Genomic DNA, 20,213 nt, shown 5'->3' on the forward strand with positions numbered 1-20,213 from the left:
GCAAACTGTTGCATCTAGAATACATTTTCAAGTACAAGACTAAGAATGCATTTAAAAATTCCTATTCAAGACAGAGTGCTGCAAGTTTTTGTTGGAGACTTCCAGGCCGGGGACTTGCCAAAACAATAAGTCTGTCTTTGATAAATTATAAGGGCAGCTAAAATACAAAGCAGAGAAAAACTTCAAAATAAGTTAACCAAAGAAATGTGCTTGAAACATTCCAGCAATTTCCTGACTTTTTAAAAAAACAATCTTACAAATTTCTAGCCCTGGTAATGTAGGTCACTTTGGTGTTTGGTCACTGAAATAGAAGGAGAGAATACAGAAAGATAGCATATGAGACCAGCATCTCAATCCCACACGGGCCATTCACTTGCTAAACAGTTGTAAGAAAAAGCCTTCTGTGTCCATACCCTGGTTGCCTTATTTGAAAAGTGGAATTTGAAATATCTATTTACTCATGGTGAGTGACAATTTCTGCTAAAGAAGCAGCCAATGCTGATGTCGTTTATCTTGATATTGGCATACCTCCAAGGTAGGCTGGTGAAAACAAATTTGGTATGAGCTCAGAGATCTTAATAAGTTATAAATCATGCTCCCCAAGACTTGGCCCTCTTCTACTCCCCAGTTTGTAATGTACTGTCATTGGCAAGAGACTTGAGTTTTTCGTTATGGTGGGCTTGAAACTGATTATTCTTTTCCCTTCCCCTTCTCTCTTTAACTTCAACCCAGAACATGACACTCACGAGGTTTCATATATGTACAGCTAAAGACAATGGCCTGGATCCAGACTAGAAGTTAATATCCATATGATTACCATTCTCCATTGCTGCGAAGTTATTATGAAGAACAGAAATAGTTAAAGCACTCTGTCAATGCAGTTCTAGAAAAGATATATTCCTTAGCAGAGTAAAAAAAGTTAGTCCCATCGTACAACCCAGGGGAAAGAAACAAAATACCATACTTCTATTTCTGAAGAAATCTGAAGTTTTTGGTGGTCGGTTAGCAGCTGTTCACCCTCTGTCTCCAAGTCACAATAGATGTCTAATCAAGAAGGTTTAATACTAAAAATTTTACACATGTTATTCAGTGATACACTACCAATGAGGTCAAGATGTAAGACTACGAGCCCTTCTTCCATTTTAACCTCAGTGTTAACTTCATCTGCTTTCTTTAAGCTGGGCAATGCCTAGCAAAACGTCTCCTAGTAACCAGAGAAGATGGTGAGGGAGCTTGTTTAGGTCTCAGGCTATGGAGTGGAGTGAGGGGTTTTGTTTTTCCTTTGAAAAACAAAACCGTAAGCCTGTGCATACTGTACAGATGGTGCAAGGATCCTTAAGCCAAGAAATTAACATAAAAATCTGTTCCAGGTTGACTGGCAGAAACAATATAAAACCTTGCTGGGGGGATATCTCCACAATCCTGCTTTTATAAGCTTCTCAGAGAAAAAACAATCTCTGTTGAAGGTATGCTCATACAAAAAAGATAATAATAGTAATAAATGCACAAGAAATAAACCACCTTGAGAACTGACACATAGAGAGAAAAATTATCACCATAAGAACGTGAGCTAAAAGAAAAATTCGAAAAATATACATATAAAAAAAGAATATTTAAAATGATTAAGGAAATAGAAACAATAGAAATCACAAGGGAATAATAAGAACTATAAATACAGATCAGGCACATCTGAAAAAGAATCAAATGGAACTTCTAGAAATGAAAAATGCAGTCACTGAAATTTAAAAACTCAATAGATGAGTTAAATAACAGAATAATTAAAGAGAACTCATGAAATAGCTGACAAAGTTACACAAAATGTAACAGATAGAGATCAAGAAATGAAACGTATGAAAAAGAACTTAAGAGGCATGGGGAACAGAATGAGAAGTTTCACACACACCTAATATGAGTCCCAGAACCAATGATATTAATAACAACAGGTAATATCTGAAGAGTTAATACCTGAGGGCTTTCCTACGTTTTTGAAAGGAACAAATCCTCCAGGAACCACAAGCAGAGTAAATTAAAAATTTAAAGTTTATACTTTGAAAGACCACAGTGATGCCACAAAACACCAAAGGCAAAGGCAAGGGAAGAAAATCAAATATCTACAAAGGCATGCAACTGAACAGACAAAAGGGACAACTGACAATGGAAGACGGTGGAATGATATTTTCAAAATGTTTAGAGAAAATAATTATCAGGATTGGGGCTGGCCGGTTAGCTCATTTGGTTAGAGCATGGTGCTGATAACACCAAGGCCAAGGGTTTGGATCCCCTTACCAGGCAGCTGCAAAAAAAAAAAAAAAAAACAAGAAAAGAAATATCAGTTTAGAATTCTATATCTAGCTAAACTATCACATTAGAGTGAAGTCAAAGTAAAGACATTTCAGATAAAGAAATAATTTACCACTCACAGACACTCATGGAAGAAAATCAAAAGAACCTAGCACCGGGCCAAGCCCGTGGCGCACTCGGGAGAGTGCGGCGCTGGGAGTGCAGCAGCGCTCCCACTGCGGGTTCGGATCCTATATAGGGATGACCGGTGCGCTCACAGCGCTCACTGGCTGAGTGCGGTGCGGCCGGTCTCAAAAAGGACAAAAAAAAGAACCTAGCACCTAGGAAGAAGGAAATTTAACTCAGAAAGGAGTGATATGCAAGAAGTAACACCACTTTCCCTGCTTATCGCATGGCTCCAGCTGTGGACAGGCAGTGAACAATGGCTACCCATCTTAGATGGGACCTGTTCCTTCCAGTCCAGTATAGTCCCCACCTCTCTTTATTGGGCCTTTTGCTAACTGTTATTTGTCATCTTACTCCAACATACCAGTTTCACTCACATCTATTACATCCTGAGGCAAGAACAGTGGTTAACAGGAGGGAGCTCAGTTAATACAATCCACTCGTAAAGACATATGATAAACTGGCAAGAGCACTGAACTTGAGGCACAGAAACATGCATCAATCTTGGCTGTCCCATATCCAGCAGGACCACGTTAAGCTAATGGTAATTTAACATTTTATAGCCTCACTCTTTTCTTCTATAAAGGGATAAAAGAATTATGAAGAGGATTAAAAACTCTCTGGAAAACATAAAACACCTTTCCAGTGTACATTTTTTGAGGAGTAGGTTCAATAGCATTTCATCAGGGTCATATTCATCCCATTTGGCTTTTAATATCCTTCATAAACTGTTCCCATGTCCCCTCTCCAGCAAGCTCCTACTGAGTCCCCTGTGCTGTCAGGCAGGTCAGCGTCAGCAACATGTCTCCCTCGCTGCCCCAGGTGAAATCCTTGCCACTTCAGCTGCTTTCTTTCTGCTCCATCTTTTCATTTTCTACCCCTCCTTCATACTCAAGCCCCAATTCCTCCTTCCTGTCCCAGCATCCTTAATCTGCACACATCTGTCTCAGATGCAGAATCCATGGGCAACCCTTGAGTTCCTAGTGTTTGCTGACCATAGGACCAAGTGACTTCACATGTGATGTACCTTATTATCATTTTTTAATTTTTATTGTTCTGATTGTTGTCAGCACTCAATTGGGCATGTTACATACAATACTCTATCTTATTACAGGGATCCAAACCTGCGACCTTGGTGTTATAAGGCTGTGTTCTAACCAACTGAGCGAACCAGCCAGCCTCTTGTTTTCCAATTAACTCAAGTTTTCCTTGCCTCTCCGTTGCATCATTATCTGCTGACTGGGGCCCTCATGAAAGGTACCTGTTATAATCCTATTGCTGGCATGTGCTCTTTGTTGAATACATGTTCCTGTTGAATGCCTCGATGCCTGGAATGTTCAAAAAATACTCAGTCGATTAACAGTAGATTGAGGGTGAAGAACTGAGAAGGGAGAAGCCAGAAGTAATCCAAGAAGGACACAAACAGACAAAATACAGAAGACACTAACAGTGTCAACCAATTAACTGCAGTCCAAAATAGGCCAGTACTTTACATAGATGACATACCACTACCAAAACATCACAACCAGCTCTTGAGGTGTATAATCGTATCCTCATTTTACAGAACAGGAAACAGGCTCAGAGATGAAGTAAACTGCCTCATATCATACCATTAGTAAGTGGTAAAACCAAGATTTGAACGCACTTCAATGTAATATGAAGGTTAGGAACAAACTCTTGGCCATGAGCTAGGCCACTTACTATCAGTGAAAATTAAAATACTTTATTAAATGAGTTACCGTATGAAAGCATTTAGAACAGTTCAGGGTACATAGTAAGTGCTAAGTGTTAAAGCCACTCTCTCTCTCTCTCTCACACACACACACACACGCATGCACACACACACAAATAAATGTCTCAGGGAATTCATTTCTATCTTCGGATCTAGGGTATAAGAATGATCTTACTCTGCTCTGCTGCTATTTTGCACATTAACTTACAGGCTTGTGAATGATTGTGCTTTTAAGAGTAAATATAAACTCTACAGACATGACTGCTTACAGGATAGATACAAACAAGAAAATAACAAAAGTGTCTTTTCTAGGATCTTTGATTTGAACAATGATCTACTTATAAAAGAATAATCACAGCAACAATATCCATTTTTTGACATTCCCTTTTAAATTCTATATGCTTTTCTTTTTTTTTTAAATAAAAAGCATTTTAAACTTTTTAAGTTTAAAAGATTAAGCTGCAGTTGCAAAATTTATTTCCTGCATTCATACCAACCACTTCCTCTTTTTAAAAAAAATTTGTTTTTTAAGTTGTTACAGTGAACAATTCCTTCAGATAACTAGAGGCAGACTTTCTATATAAGACAGAAATTTGGGGAAAGCACTACAGATTAACATGTTCAATAAAGATGTCAACCTAGTAGTTACAGCAATGGTGAACAAAAAATTTAATAGTACAATTCCTTATACGTACAATAACTAAAGTAGTCATCTTGCGAGAGACTGTTTCCCCAAATGGTAAAAAAATTTAATGCTCTGTTACTCAGCTGGCTTCATTTAGAATAGAACCAAGCCCATCCTGCCTGAGCTTCAGGGAGTCAGCAGCACAGACTCAAACTGAAGAAAACTTCCTAAACTACTAAATTTAATTTGTTTTCTTGAGATAATTACCAGACTGGTAATCATCCAAAGTAAATTCCTTTATTCTTGCTTAAAATTGGCATAGATTCCTTACTGTAATTTTATTTTTCTCTTTAAAATATTCTATTATATAATATATAACACATTAAAAAGTACATGTTTACTATATTGTAATTTAAAAAACATGAAATTTCATCTTTTATCACATATTTCTTAGAATTCTACCTTAATTCATAAGTGACTCAGGATTTCCCTTTCTACTTCACAATAGAGTAATCTATGTAGAATTTAAAAGCTAATAACATTCAAATATTTTTAGAAGTCATAACGACATACAAAAATGGAATGCAAACTCCCAAGAAACTAATATGCCATTCAGCGCTCATGGTCAGGATTTTATCAGCACCGCACTCTCCCGAGTGAGCCACAGGCCGGCCCCCACACAGGATTTTAATTTAATTTGACTTTTAAAACATTTCCTGGAATCGGGTTATACAATAAAAATTTGTGATTAAGCCAAAAATAAGGAAACCTCTCACATTATATAGAGAACTCTTCTGGCTAGTCCACACTCATAATTGCAATAAATTTGAATGAAGAAACCCAGTTAATTTTTCATAGTAAGCAATTGCCCATAAATTGAGAATCTACAGTAAAAGCATCATATTAAGTGAAATGAAACTAGAACTATAAGAAAAGGAAGAAATTGATACTGGAGTTTAAAAACATAACTTGAACTCAACTAACAATTTCTGCAGCTGTTGGTAACCACTAACTGCAGTTTCTGTTAAACAATATCCTATTTTGCGTTTAGAAATTATGTAAGAGCCAACAGTCACAAGGCAAGGGTGAATTAGAGAAAGGGAATTATTCATTGCCTGACATGGATGAACTCAGTTTAATGCATGCATTTACAAAACACTGTTCTCTCTGTTCAGAAATATTAGTTCACATTCCATTCATTTTGATAACCTTTTCCTTTTTCATACCAATACCACACTAAACCAACTGCAGCACTATCAGAACACAAGGATTAGGTACTGCCTTCCACCCGGGTTTTTCTAGCATGGTATTATTCCAAGCAGAGTGACAGACAAATCCTGATTTTAAAGTCTTTGTCATCAAAATGCCATTCAAGAGTTGTGTAGGGAGCAAATGGGAAAATTCGCAATACAGTAAACTAAGTATTAGGAAGAAAATGAAAGGCAAGTACCATAAAGTTAAGAATTGTGTGATTATATGTTGGTATCTAAGCCGCCCCCACACCTCACCAGCAGACGGTCAATGAATAATGGGTGAATAAACGAATGAATGAATGTGAACATTTCACAACTTAGGAATTCCATCGACAAGTTAAATTTTTAAAAATAAGACCATGAAGTCATTATTCCATTAGAATTTCCTTAAATTAAAAAAAATAAATAAGGGCCGGCCCGGTGGCGCACTGGATAGTGCGCCGCTTGGGAAGCGCGGCGGCGCTCCCGCCCGAGGGTTCGGATCCCACATACGGACTGGTTCCCGCTCACTGGCTGAGCGAGGCGCGGGGGCAACGCCGAGGGTTGCGATCCCGTTGCCGGTCCCCGGTCCGGTACGGGGGCAACACTGAGGGTTGCGATCCATTGCCGGACACGGAAAAAGACAAAAAAAAAAAATAATAAAATAAAAAAATAAATAAGGGCCGGCCCGGTGGCGCACTGGATAGTGCGCCGCTTGGGAAGCGCGGCGGCGCTCCCGCCCGAGGGTTCGGATCCCACATACGGACTGGTTCCCGCTCACTGGCTGAGCGAGGCGCGGGGGCAACGCCGAGGGTTGCGATCCCGTTGCCGGTCCCCGGTCCGGTACGGGGGCAACACTGAGGGTTGCGATCCATTGCCGGACACGGAAAAAGACAAAAAAAAAAAATAATAAAATAAATAAATAAATAAGTTTGGGGTAACTCATTTAAGGTCTATATGGGAAACGAGAAAGACAAATTCAGATTTTAGTTGAATAAAAAGCTGTACCAAGCAGATGTAAACTGCAAGAAAAAAAAATTGTTAGAAACATTTTTATAAAATAAATTAATGGTTACTTAGAATTCGGATTCTTATCTTCAAAAACAATCTCCAAACTACATAAGATTGGGCTGTTGAATCTATTAAAAAATAGTCTCCTAAAAGACTGCCTCTTCAATAAATGGTGCTGGGAAAACTGGACATTCATATGTAAAAGAATGAAACTAGACTGGTACCTCGCTATATATATATATATATCAAAGTCAACTCAAAATGGATTAAAGACTTAAACATAAGTCCTGAAGCTATAAAACTCCTGAAAGAAAACACAGGGGAAACACCTCAGGAAGCAGGACTGGGCAAAGATTTTATGAGTAAGACCTCAAAAGCTGGTACCAGCCAGCCACCAACCCCCCCCCCAAAAAAAAAACAACAAAAAAGACCCCAAAAGCACAGGCAACAAAAGCAAAAATAAACAAATGGGACTACACCAAACTAAAAAGCTTCTGCACAGCAAAATAAACAATTAACAGAGCAAAAAGACAACCTACAAAAAGGGAGAAAATATTTGCAGACTATGCTTCTGACAAGGGATTAGTATCAGTAAAAAAATGAGTAACTGGATTAAAAAATGGACAGAGGAACTGAACAGGCATTTCTCAAAGGAAGGTATACGAATGGCCAACAGACAATTGAACAAATGGTTCAACGTCACTAAGCATCAGGGAAATGCAAGTCAAAACCACATTGAGGGCCGAGCCCCTGGCGCACTCGGGAGAGTGCGGCGCTGGGAGCGCAGCAGCACTCCTGCCATGGGTTCGGATCCTATATAGGGATGGCCGGTGCACTCACTGGCTGAGCGCAGTGCGGCTGGGCTCAAAAAGGACAAAAAAAAAAAAAAAAAAAACCACATTGAGATATCATTTCACCCCAGTTATATGGGCTACTATCAAAAAGACAGAGAATAACAAATGCTGGCAAGGATGTGGAGAAAGGGGAACTCTCCTATACTGTTGGTGGGACTGTAAGTTAGTGCAGCCATTATGGAAAATAGTATGGAGGTTCCTCAGACAACTACAAATAGAACTGCTACATGATCCAGCAACCCCTCTTCTGGATGTATACCCAAAGGAAAGGAAACCATCATGTTGAAGGGATACCTGCACTCCCATGTTTATTACAACTCTATTTACAGTAGCCAAGATAGGGAACCAACCTAAATGTCCATTGACAAGTGACTGGGTAAGTAAAATGTGGCATATATACACAATGGAATACTACTCTGCCATAAAAAAGAATGAAATTCTGCCATTTGGATGAACTTAGGGAAAATTATATTAAGTGAAATAAGTCAGGCATGGAAAGAGAAATACTGCATATCCTCACTTATAAGTGGGAGCTAAAAAGAAAAAAGAAAAAAAGAAAGATACATCGATCACAATAACTTGTTGAATTTTAAAAAGGAGAGAACAGAACTGAGGCCACCAGAGGTGCAAAAGGTGGAGGGGGTCTGATTACATTATGTAATGTTGAAAATACTAATTATCCTGATTTAAGCATTGCATTGCACACAGGCATTGATATTCAATGCTGTACCCCACAAATATGTACAATGAATTATTTTTCAATAAAAAAATTAAAAATTAAAAAAAAAAGTCTCCAATTTCTCCACACACTACATTCCAAATCCACACACACGCACAAACCACTGAGTACACATGCATAGTTTAATTGCTCAAGGTGACAATGAACAATGTCCTTTCATGCCAGGTCAGTTCTGATGGCTCGGGGCTTCTCAGAGATGTGGCCACAGACAGGCCAGCCTCTTCATACTCCTAAGTGTGATCCTTATAAACTTGGAAACTGTCATATTCTGGTTGTCAGGGCCTTTTCCAATTGTATAATAATATTTTAATAGCAATGAAGAAAAATTTTAAATAAAAGATCACCTACATATCAATTAAAGGTATTCAAAAAGGGTTTATTGGGATAAGTAAAGATTTTTAAAATAGGACACAAAAAGCAGTAAGCATAAAAGATTGATAAACCGGACTTCATGAAAATCGATAACTTCTGTTCATAAAAAGAAATCAGACACAAAATTACACTGTATACTGTATAATTACACACAAACACATACACTCATATAAGAACACCTACAAGTCAGAAAAAAAGAGGTTATTCAATGGTAGATAATGGTGTATGAAAAGATGCTCAACATCATTTTTCAATCAAGGAAATACAAATGCAAATTATAACCACCACAAGATTCCACTTCATGCCCATCAAAACGGCTAAAATAAAATGACTGACAATACCAAGTGTTGGTGAGGATGAGGAACTACTGTTGAAGGGAGCATCGATTGACACCACCACTTTGTCAAGCTTTTTGACAGCGTTTACCAATGCTAGACACATGCCTATCATCCAGCAATTCCACTCCTACCTGTATACCCAAGAAAAATGATAGACTATGTCCACTAAGAGACATGGATAAGAATTTTCATAGTAGCTTTATTTGTAATAGCTCCAAACTGGAAATAACTTCATCAACAGGAAAATGGATAAGCAAATTATGGTACAGCCACACAATGGAATGTCACATGACGATTAAAAATGGACAATAGGAAATACCACCACATGCAACGAAAATACAAATCTCGCAAACAGTGTTGAGTTAAAGAAGCCAGACACAAAAGAACATGTACTGTATAATTTGTATGAAGTACAGAAATAGGTAAAACTAATACAAGTATAGGATAGAGGTCAGAATAATAGTTACCTTTGGGGTAGAGGCAGTATTTAAGGGAGCCTGATGGGGTCCTAAAAAGGTCCCCCATTCTGATTGGTGATTATATTATTTCATGAATAATGAAAAATTCATTGAGGTGTCCACTTAAGATGTGGCCACTTCACTGCATGCAAATTATACAGCAATAAAAACCTATTTTAAAAAGGTCCAGAAGGAAGCAATTAAGGGGTAAATGTAATTGCCTTTGAGGAGGGTCTGAAAGGCAAAAAATACTTTAGTTTTATCTCAGTGTTTTAACTTGTTTCTTTGCTTTTTAAATTTTTTTTTTAAAAAACAAGAGAATCCTATATCTGTGTAAGACACACATAGTTTAATTTTCCCATGTTCCCTTGCAGTCCTTTTTTGACTTCTCAATATTACAAAACAGACAGGCTATCTTTTCCACCTCATTAAAAGGGGGGAGCATCTGTTTTTACCTTCAACTTAAGCACATGGGTCATGAGCCACAAGATGACCAATTCTAGCATATATTGGTTCTTTTACAAACCCAGAACTCCAAATCACTCGGACTTGTATGAAGTCTTCAAAGTCAAAACTCTCTGACAGAAGCATCTTTTTTTTTTTTTTTTTTTTTTTTTTTTTTTTTTTTTTTTTGTCTTTTTCCGTGTCCGGCAACGGATCGCACCCCTCAGTGTTGCCCCCGTACCGGACCGGGGACCCGCAATGGGATCGCAACCCTCGGTGTTGCTCCCGCGCCTCGCTCAGCCAGTGAGCGGGAACCGGTCTGTACGTGGGATCCGAACCCTCAGGCGGGCGCGCTGCCGCGCTTCCCAAGCGGTGCACCAGCGCAGTGCACCACCGGGCCGGCCCTGACAGAAGCATCTTTTTTTTTTTTTTTGTCTTTTTCCGTGTCCGGCAACGGATCGCACCCCTCAGTGTTGCCCCCGTACCGGACCGGGGACCCGCAATGGGATCGCAACCCTCGGTGTTGCTCCCGCGCCTCGCTCAGCCAGTGAGCGGGAACCGGTCTGTACGTGGGATCCGAACCCTCAGGCGGGAGCGCTGCCGCGCTTCCCAAGCGGTGCACCAGCGCAGTGCACCACCGGGCCGGCCCTGACAGAAGCATCTTGGCAAAGGAAAAGAGACTGCATAGTTCCCTGCATTTTCATTGCCAATAAAAACCATTCCATTAAACGTATTTCCTTTCCTCATTGTTTCTCTTATGGAACATGGCATCCTCATGACATCCAAATACATACTCTTGCCCAGAGACAAAACTGCCAGTTTTTTATTATGTCTCCTTTACTTTTAGTTAAACTGGGTGACTCAAGGATAACAGATATCCTCTTGTAAGGTAATTACTAAACATCTGACCACACTGGCCTCTAACACTAAGCAAAAGCCTACTGCTGTCCCAGGGTAGACCTGGACCAATGTAGGTGATTTGAACACAGTGCTTGTGAAAAGTGTGGTCTCAGCCCATATGTGCAAAAAAAAATTTTTTTTGGCAGCTGGCCCTAAGGGGATCTGAACCCTTGACCTTGGTGTTATCAACACTGTGCTCTAACAAACTGAGCTAACCAGGCAGTCTGGAACATTTGCCTCTTCAAAAAGAAAAGAAGAAAAATCAGGCTCATACCCAGATCTTAAATAGTTCAGAAACTGCTTACAGTTCACGTCAAGTGTATCGTCAAGCACAAAACACTATTTAGACAAATCCATGCTACAGCCATGCTGTCTTTGTAAACACAGGCATATCATTCCAAGTGTTGTGTGGCTGACTGCTAGGAAAAGGAGGACGAGCTATTTCGAATACAATTAGATAATTTAATCATTTGCAGAAACTGGGGAAAAGACATTTGTTTTAGAGTCAAAGGCTGTCAGAAATCATAATGGAAGAAAAAAAAAGAAATCATAATGGGAAATTAGATTAAATAGCGATAAGAACTGAAACACAGCCTCCATTGAGCATGACATTGACATAGGGCTTCATAGCAAGAAAGTAGAAAACAGACATAACAGTCAAACTACTGCATGTTTTGGGAAATTATAGTGTTTCAAGTCACATTTGAAGGAAAATAACTTAAGAATTTCAATGTTTAGACACTGCTCTTTCAGCTTTAATATTTGTGATGCCCAAATCAGGTTATTTATCATATCCTTGGGGAGGAGATAAATGGTAGTATTGTAAAATCAACAAAATGATGCTCCTAGTATAAGAAAAAACACTGCATCTTTGAAAATATTCAAGTAATTGAGGATAGGGAGGCGGGGGAAGGCTGCAGGGGGAGATGGGGAAGGAGGAGGAGGAATAAATAAAAACAGAAAAGAGAGGCTCCACAGAGATAAATTTTGGCTCTCAGGTTCCTAGAAAATACTAATAAAAACGACTTTAAAAAAACTGATCCAGGGCCGGCCTGTGGCCACTTGGGAGAGTGTGATGCTGATAACATCAAGGCCACGGGTTCGGATCCCATATAGGGATGGCCGGTTTGCTCACTGGGTGAGCGTGGTGCTGACAACACCAAGTCAAAGGTTAAGATCCCCTTACCGGTCATCTTTTTAAAAAAAAAAAACACCAAAAATAACCAAAAAACTGATCCAGAAAAAATGAAAAAACAAAGTATAAATGATACTAGGAATTAATGGGGGGCATATTAATATTTTGTCTTCAGCCTCTGGACTGTTTACTTTATTCCTTGCTGCAGTGTTTCTAAGTAACAGCAGAGATAGAGTTACCCTTTCTAAACTAGTGGCTGTCACTTCAAGCATTGGAGGTGTCGTGCTGGTAAACCTGTCAGGGTCTGAAAAATCTGCTGGAAAAGATACAATAGATTCCATTTGGTCTCTCTTTGGAGCTCTTGTCTATATTGTTACGATTAAGAGAAAAATAGACAGAGAAAAGTTGGATATTCCAATATTCTTTGGTTTTGTAGTTCTGTTTAATCTGCTGCTCTTATGGCCAGGTTTCTTTTTACATCATGACACTGGATTTGTGAACTTCGGGTTTCCAAATAAAGTAGTATTAATGGCCATTATCATTAATGGCCTTATTGGAACAGTCCTCTCAGAGTTGTGGTTGTAGAGCTGCTCTCTTACCTCATCATCGATTGGCACACTGTATTTTTTTCATTTTTTATTGTAACTCTCCTATGCCATTAAAATAATTGGGATCCTGTGATGATGGGAATCAGAAGAATTTTTGCCTTTATGTGCAGGAAACATCGACTTCAGAGAGTTCCAGAAGACAGTGAACAGTCTGAGAGTCTCATTCCTATGCACAGAGTTTCTCAAGAGGATGGAGCTAGGTAGCTGTTGTCTGTAGCCCCGTTTGATAATGAAAGATATACAGTGAAGAGACAATCTCTGGCAAGTTTTTCGTAAAAAAAATGTTTCAGTGCCTAGTCTGGAAAACTACAGTTTCAGTTTGAAACTTTAAAATATATGTTCCCTATATCTGTTTTCTTCATTTTCATAATGAAGCATGTTGCTATGTAGTTGTGTGAATATCAGTATAGTTATAGGAAGTTCCAGTCCACAGTCCATCTAAAGGATCAAACTGCCTTACACATCTCAAGGAATTCAGCTGATGAAATCATCTGAACTTATCAAGGAATAAAATCCTAATGTTCTAGAGACTTTATTTTCACATATTTGTTAAAAGCTGGATGATATTATGAAAATGTCTTCAAGAAATTATTTAAGTATATAGATCAGCACTTCTGACAGGTAAAATACTGAAATAAGCTTCCTGCAATAGGTGCTGATTATATTTTTAAGTTTTGTAGAACACTGCAAAATAACCAGAGAAAAAATGTGTAATATATGGAACAAGTATGTTGATACAAATTTGGTGGGACTTGAATAAATATTTGAGAAAAGATCTGGTTCACTTATACTACATATACTATAGTATCATCGCACTAGGTGCCTTGTATTTTAAATCTGTGACAAACCATGCCAAATTTTTACAGACAAAGTATTTTAAAATGAAGAATCTATGTATTTCTAAAGGCTGCATTGCTGTAAATTTAATTGTTAAAGTTCTGCTTAATTTAGAGTTTTGAAGGCATTCTCTCTTCAATTAAGAAATTTTTATAATTGAATGATTTAAATTGGAGAGATAAAGGGTATTATTAAAATAAAATGTTTATATATGTTAAAAAATGAAACTTTCCCACAAAGAAGTATTATAAAATATTTAAGGGATAGTTAATTTCATCTTACACATATTGTTTCAAAAAAAAGAGCAAACACTCTAAAACTCCTAAGTAAAGCACAGTAGAACAGACAAGGAAAGTTACAGACAAATTTCAATGAATATAGACCATTTTAATGAAAAATCTTAAGTAAAATATTAACAAAAAAATTTAACTACGTATAAAAAATATTACATCATAATCTAGTTGAGTTTGTCCCAGGAATGCTAACTTGGTTCAGTGTAAGAAAATTGATTAATGTCATGTGCCACATTAATGAATTAAAGGAAGCAGAAAAAATATTTAATGATATTCGATAGCAAGTCAAGCTTTTAAAAAAATTCTCTTGGAAAAAATAGGAAAACGGGCCGGCCCGGTGGCGCACTGCTATAGTGCACCGCTTGAGAAGCATGGCGGCGCTCCCGCCGAGGGTTCGGATCCCACGTGCAGACCGGTTCCCGCTCACTGGCTGAGCGAGGCGCAGGGGCAGCACCGAGGGTTGCGATCCGTTTCCGGACACGGAAAAAGACAAAAAAAGGAAAAAGAAAAAATAGGAAAAGAAGGAAAATCCTTTAATCCAATAAAGGGTATATTAAAACCATTCACATAAAATGGAGAGACATTTGAAGCACTCTCTTTGTCATCAAGAACAAGATAAGGATGTCTACAAGGACTCTTTCTGCTCAGCACAGTGGAGGTCACAGCCAGCAGAGTAAGATAAGAAAAACAACTAAAAGGCATAATGATGGGAAAAGAAGAAATAAAACGATTACCTGCTGGTATGTGCCAATATGACTGTCTCCACAGAAAAAACTAAATAGAAATAAAAAGAGAGTTGAGGAAGGCACCTGGCTCTAATATTAATACAAAAAAGTCATGTGTCCTATACTCCACATGAATTAAGTCTCAAAAACATAGAGTTGAATTAAAAAAAAAAAGTCAGAAGGAAATGAACAAAAGTATGATTTTGTTTATATAAAGGTAAAAAAGAGAAAAAACTATAAAATTTACTTTTGGCAATACATACACAAGCTATAAGAACAGCAAGGGAATTATTAATGGCCATTTCAGGATAAAGTTTACCTGTGGGGTGGGGATAAGGAGAAGGGACAAAGTCAGCGACGGGGCCTTCCAAGGCACCACTAAGGTTCCACTCCTTAGGACAGGTTGTAGATAAACAGGTGCTCCTTTTGTTATTATTCTTTACACTGTACATCTATAGTATGCATTTTGTTTTAAAGAAAAGTCTCCGAAAGGTAAATACCAAGGCATTAACAATAGTTGGAATTATTTTTTTTGGGGGGTTGGCTGGTGTAAAAGTTGGATTTTTAAATGTCTTTTCTCCCTTCGGCTGTTTGTACTTTCAGATATTTCTACAATGAGCATAAATAGTTTTTATAATAAGAAAAGTCCATAAAAGTAATTTCTTTTTTAAAAAAATCGTTAAATGAATAAAAAGCACTCCAGTGCTGGCTGGTTAGCTCAGCTGGTTAGAGCACAGCCTTATAACTCCAAGGTCATGGGTTCAGATCCACACACAAAGCACTCCAATTTTACATTTAGGATCATAAAATATTTGAAGAAAAATACATATACTTGTGCCATATCTATATGACAGATATACTGTTTTCACCTCATTTAAACTAAAATGTTTTTAAAAATAAACTTTGGATCAATCTAACTTATTTTAATTGAATGATGTTTTAAATACTTTGGGAAGTTGGCTAACGGGAACTTATGGTGAATTTATGGTAGTGTTGGTTACTTTATCAGCAAATTAATATGTCTTTTGGTAAAGTAAATATCCCCACTTCAGAACAAATACAGATCTTGAGTATTTTAATATATTAAATAATTTTAGAGAAAGGCATACTAATATATAGCTAGTCTTTAGTCGAGGAATTTGGCAGATTTGGGCAAATACTGATTCACACTGTGTCCCAGCTAAACTAATCTCCAACTAATCTGGCAAAAGGGAAAGGAATCTATGAAAACACAGGGCTTTGCCCTGTGTGAAAGCATGAGGCTGTGAATATCCAAACAGCCCTGGGCAGTGATGAATGAATACTTTTATGTAACAGCCTAATTCTGTTTACTCTATATTGTTGACTTTTATAAAAAGAAAATTCAGCTTCTAGGGAAAAAACACATATTGAGCCACAGGGAGATACAGTACCAGCTTTACAATATTCCTAATTGCCAATACAAGTCCATTTGGAGAAGAGCTATTGAGAGGGCTTAGAAATGCAAGCCTTCCACGACAGCCTCGCTGTTACCAACCTGAATGAATCAATCAGAAGTTAGGCAAGCCATATGAGACTCTTCATCTTTTTAAGGGAACCATTATAAGCAGCCAAGCTCTTCCAGATGGCGCTGAACCGTCTGTTCCGGCTCTCAAGAAATTGACTTTCTCTTTGAAAAGCCATTAAGAAAGAGCCACAGCCTCCTGAAACCACCCTCCTACGATCTGTTCACGGTCTGAGTCTCCATGTTATCATTCTGGTAACTAAACAAATAAACTCCTAAATCCCAACACTGAAGATTCCCCAGATTTTAGCATCTGGTCCCCACAAAGGCTGACATAAAAAGAAAACGATCTTCAGTCAAATGCCCTTTTGTGGCTACATCACAAAGGGAAGTTGGGGACAGGATGTCTGCAGGGGCAGCCTGTGATGGACACTTACAGGGAAATGAAAGAAAGCCGTTCACTTTCCCCTACCTTTTCCACATCTGCTTTCGTAACATTGATGTCCGCGTCCATTTTCTCAAAGTACTGCTGTGCCCTGTCAGCCTCTTTGCAGTCCCTCTCAAATCGTCTTTTACTCTAAAAGCAGAGGAGAGGAAAGTAATTATTTATGTGCACTCCACAAAATGTACAAGGAAATGTTAAAAAATTTTTAAGCAATTATTTATGAAAACATGAGAGTCCTAATGAGAAGATATAATTTTATCTAAATCCCCCAATGAACATTCTTCTCTGAACTGATTTGTTATATGTCATAATTTCAGGAAGTTACTTTATTTATTTATTTAAAAAGATGACCAGTAAGGGGATCTTAACCCTTGACTTGGTGTTGTCAGCACCACGCTCTTCGAAGTGAGCAAACCGGCCATCCCTATACGGGATCCGAACCTGTGGCCTTGATGTTATCAGCACCACACTCTCCCAAGTGAGCCACGGGCCGGCCCCAGGAAGTTATTTTAAAACCTGCATTTGTTTTTATCAAAGCTGTCTAATCTCTGTTCTTTCCATATGATTTTCAGAAAAACACTCTACTTGAGCTCTTTTGGCTCAACATTTTACTCTAGATAATGGTTGTAGAAACAAATTAAATTAAATTCAAATGAGAAAAATCTATGATGCTTCTTTAGTGCTTTTGTTTTTATGTTTTTTACTTACTGATCAATTTAAGCTTAATTTAAATTCAAATTAGGAAATCTATAAAGACATTTCTTCAGTAGTTCATTTTTCACTTACTGATTCGAGTTGCTTCCAGCAAGTTTCTATGTGCTGCTGTGCTTTACGTCCATCATGAAAGTTCTGGAAAGGGGAAAACACCAGCGATTAAGACCCCTTCTTTCTCATATGAACACAAAAAAACTCACCCAATTAAATAACATTTAAATATGGAACATCCAATATGTGCAGTCCAAAGAAATTTCAGTTAAAAAACAAAGGGGAAATGAAAAACAAACAAACAAACCCAGAGTTCCCTTTATTCCCTTTAAAACTCTAGCTACAATAATTTTGAATTCAAAGGAAGACATATATATATACATATACTACCTGTAAAAACGACAGGAATGTTTTATTGAGATAGCAATCACTTCCATCATCTTTTTAACTGCTTTGAGATATAATTCACATACTACATGATTCACTGTTTTAAATTGTACAATTCACTGGCTTTTAGTAGAGTCACAAAACTATGCTACCACCACTACAACCAATCTTAGCACATTTTCATTACCCCAAAGAAGCCCTGTACCTCTTAATGGGCACCCTCCAATCTCCCCAACCTCCAAGCCCCAGGTAACCACCATTTTACTTCCTTTTTCTCTGGGTTTGCCTGTTCTAGGTGTTTCATGTGAATGGACTCACACAGTAGGAGGATGTTTGTGATTGGCACGTTTTCATAATGTCCACTCAGTATGATGTTCTCAAGGTTCATCCGTGTTGTTACTTTCATCAGTACTTCATTCCTTTTTATTGCCAAATGATTACACCATGGTGTGCTTATACCATGTTTTATTTATCCATTTGTCAGTTGATGGGACATTTGGATCGCTCCCAGGTTTGGGTTATTATGAATAATGCTGCTACAAACATTTGTGTAAAAGTTTTGTGTGGATGGATGTTTTCATTACATAGATGTTTTCAAATGTAAATATTAAATTTACCTCCTTCCTATCTGCAAAGGCCCTGAGGCAGGCACACTTCTGGTGTTAACCAGCAAGGACACCAGGGAACTAGCTCAGTGTGAGCCTAAAGGAAGATATTAGGGGAGGGGTCAGAGAAGAGAGGGGGAGATTGTGTAGGGTCTTGTACGCTTTTTTGTCTGAATGAGCTGGAGCCAGCAGCTGATTCTGAGTTGTGAAAAGAAGATTCCAGATAGGAGACAATTGTAATAACCCTGGAGATGACGGTGACTGTGGACCAGATGGTAGCAGTACACGTGGTGAGAGGAGGTCAGATTCTGGATATCATTAGACCAGTCAAACCGCCAGGATTTTCTGAGGGAAGGATGACAGATGAGGTAGGGAGACGTCCACGGTGACTCTGAGGTTGCTGGTCGGAGCATTAGAAGGAAAGGAAGACGCCAAGAGAAGCGGGACTGAGAAGGGAAGATCAGACATGTAGTTTTAGACATGCTAAGGTTGATATTTCTATGAGACTCCCACATGCAGGGTCTGATATGTACTTGGATGTATGGATGCGTCTGAGTTCAGGGCAGGGTGAGCACTAAAGTGGGTAGTTAAAGCCAGGAGACTGGGTGAGATCACTAAGGAAGACAAAGATTCCAAAGAAAGAAATGAGAAACATACAGAAGTACCTAAAAAAAGAAAAAAAGTGTCTTTTTTAATTCAGGGGCTTAAAATCACCAGTTCCCTAAATCCTTTCATATCCTTCCACGGCAACATCACTAACTCAGTCAACGTCCTGGGAATTTCCTAGATCTATTCTCCACCCTGCTCTGCGTCCCCAGACCTGCATGAACACGTGGTTCTGGAGAGATTTGCCACAGGGAGGATCTGGCCTGTCAGCGGGCAGGAATTAGGACCTGTAGCTTCCCCTACCTGACACGATACGGGCTGGCCGAGTCCCCTGACCAAAGGCCACAGCTCAGGTCAGGCAGCCCCCTCAGTATAGCTTATCAGTGAAGCTCCTGCAAGGCTCGCCCTTGCCCTTTGAGTTCTAGGGGCTGCAGCAGGTCCCCCCTGTGACTAGCCCCAGGGTCCAGGCCGTCCCTCAATGCTGCTCCTGAACCCTATCCACAAGGTTGTAAACTCTCCTTTTAATAAACGACCTTCCCGGGGGGATAATTGGGAGGGGACAAAGGGTACAAAAGTAATTTCTGGTAATGGGTATGCCACCAGTATGAATCTGGCCCCCACGTCATGGGCACATTGGGCGACAATCAGCTTTGTATCTCATGAATATTCGTTAATAAATAAATAAATAAATAAACGACCTTCCTGCAATTGCCGGTTTGAATGTGCTGTCTGTTTTCTGACTGACAGGTCATTGAGCACGGGGGTAGGAGTGCGCTATGGTAACGTGCAAGAACGGCAGGAGCCATGTCCCCCTAAACCAAGGGCTTAGCGAGTCACAGGAGACAGCTGACTACTGGCGAAGGCTCGGGAGGAGAGAAAATCAGGTGGCTTTTTTTTTTTTTTTTTTTTAAGAACAGTGCTCCTTTATAAGGGAATGTTTTTCTGTCTCTCTTTTGAGGTCACGTTTCACTCTTTTAAGCACCTCTTTGCAGTCGGTTCTGTCCATCCAGCCATTTTTTGCTCTCTTACAACCCAAGGGGGGCCCCCTGGGGCTTTGTTTTTCAACTCTCATAAAGGACACAGGGATAAAACAAAAAAGAGAGAGAGTCTAAGGCTAGGAATAAAAAGCTAGAGAGGATCAAGGCTGTGGAAGAATGAAGCAAGAGAGCTGAGGGAGGGTTAGGAAAACTGAGCCCTGGAGGAAGTCTATAAA

The 20,213-nt window shown here is 38.9% G+C and overlaps 1 protein-coding gene across 10 annotated transcripts in view; it reads right to left on the minus strand.

Moving 5' to 3' along the window:
- FNBP1 (formin binding protein 1) overlaps window positions 1-20,213 on the minus strand; it is a 125,476-nt gene that overhangs the window by 41,259 nt on the left and 64,004 nt on the right. For all 10 annotated transcript variants that reach the window (XM_008578869.1, XM_008578878.1, XM_008578877.1 and 7 more), the window contains exons 5-6: window positions 17,484-17,546; window positions 16,725-16,829 (exon numbers count right to left, since the gene is read on the minus strand). In XM_008578869.1, the coding sequence (XP_008577091.1) occupies window positions 16,725-16,829; window positions 17,484-17,546 (168 nt within the window). The remainder of the gene's footprint in view (window positions 1-16,724; window positions 16,830-17,483; window positions 17,547-20,213) is intronic.

Source organism: Galeopterus variegatus, unplaced genomic scaffold (genome assembly GCF_000696425.1).
Source record: "Galeopterus variegatus unplaced genomic scaffold, G_variegatus-3.0.2 Scaffold1777, whole genome shotgun sequence".
Lineage (NCBI taxonomy): Eukaryota > Metazoa > Chordata > Mammalia > Dermoptera > Cynocephalidae > Galeopterus > Galeopterus variegatus.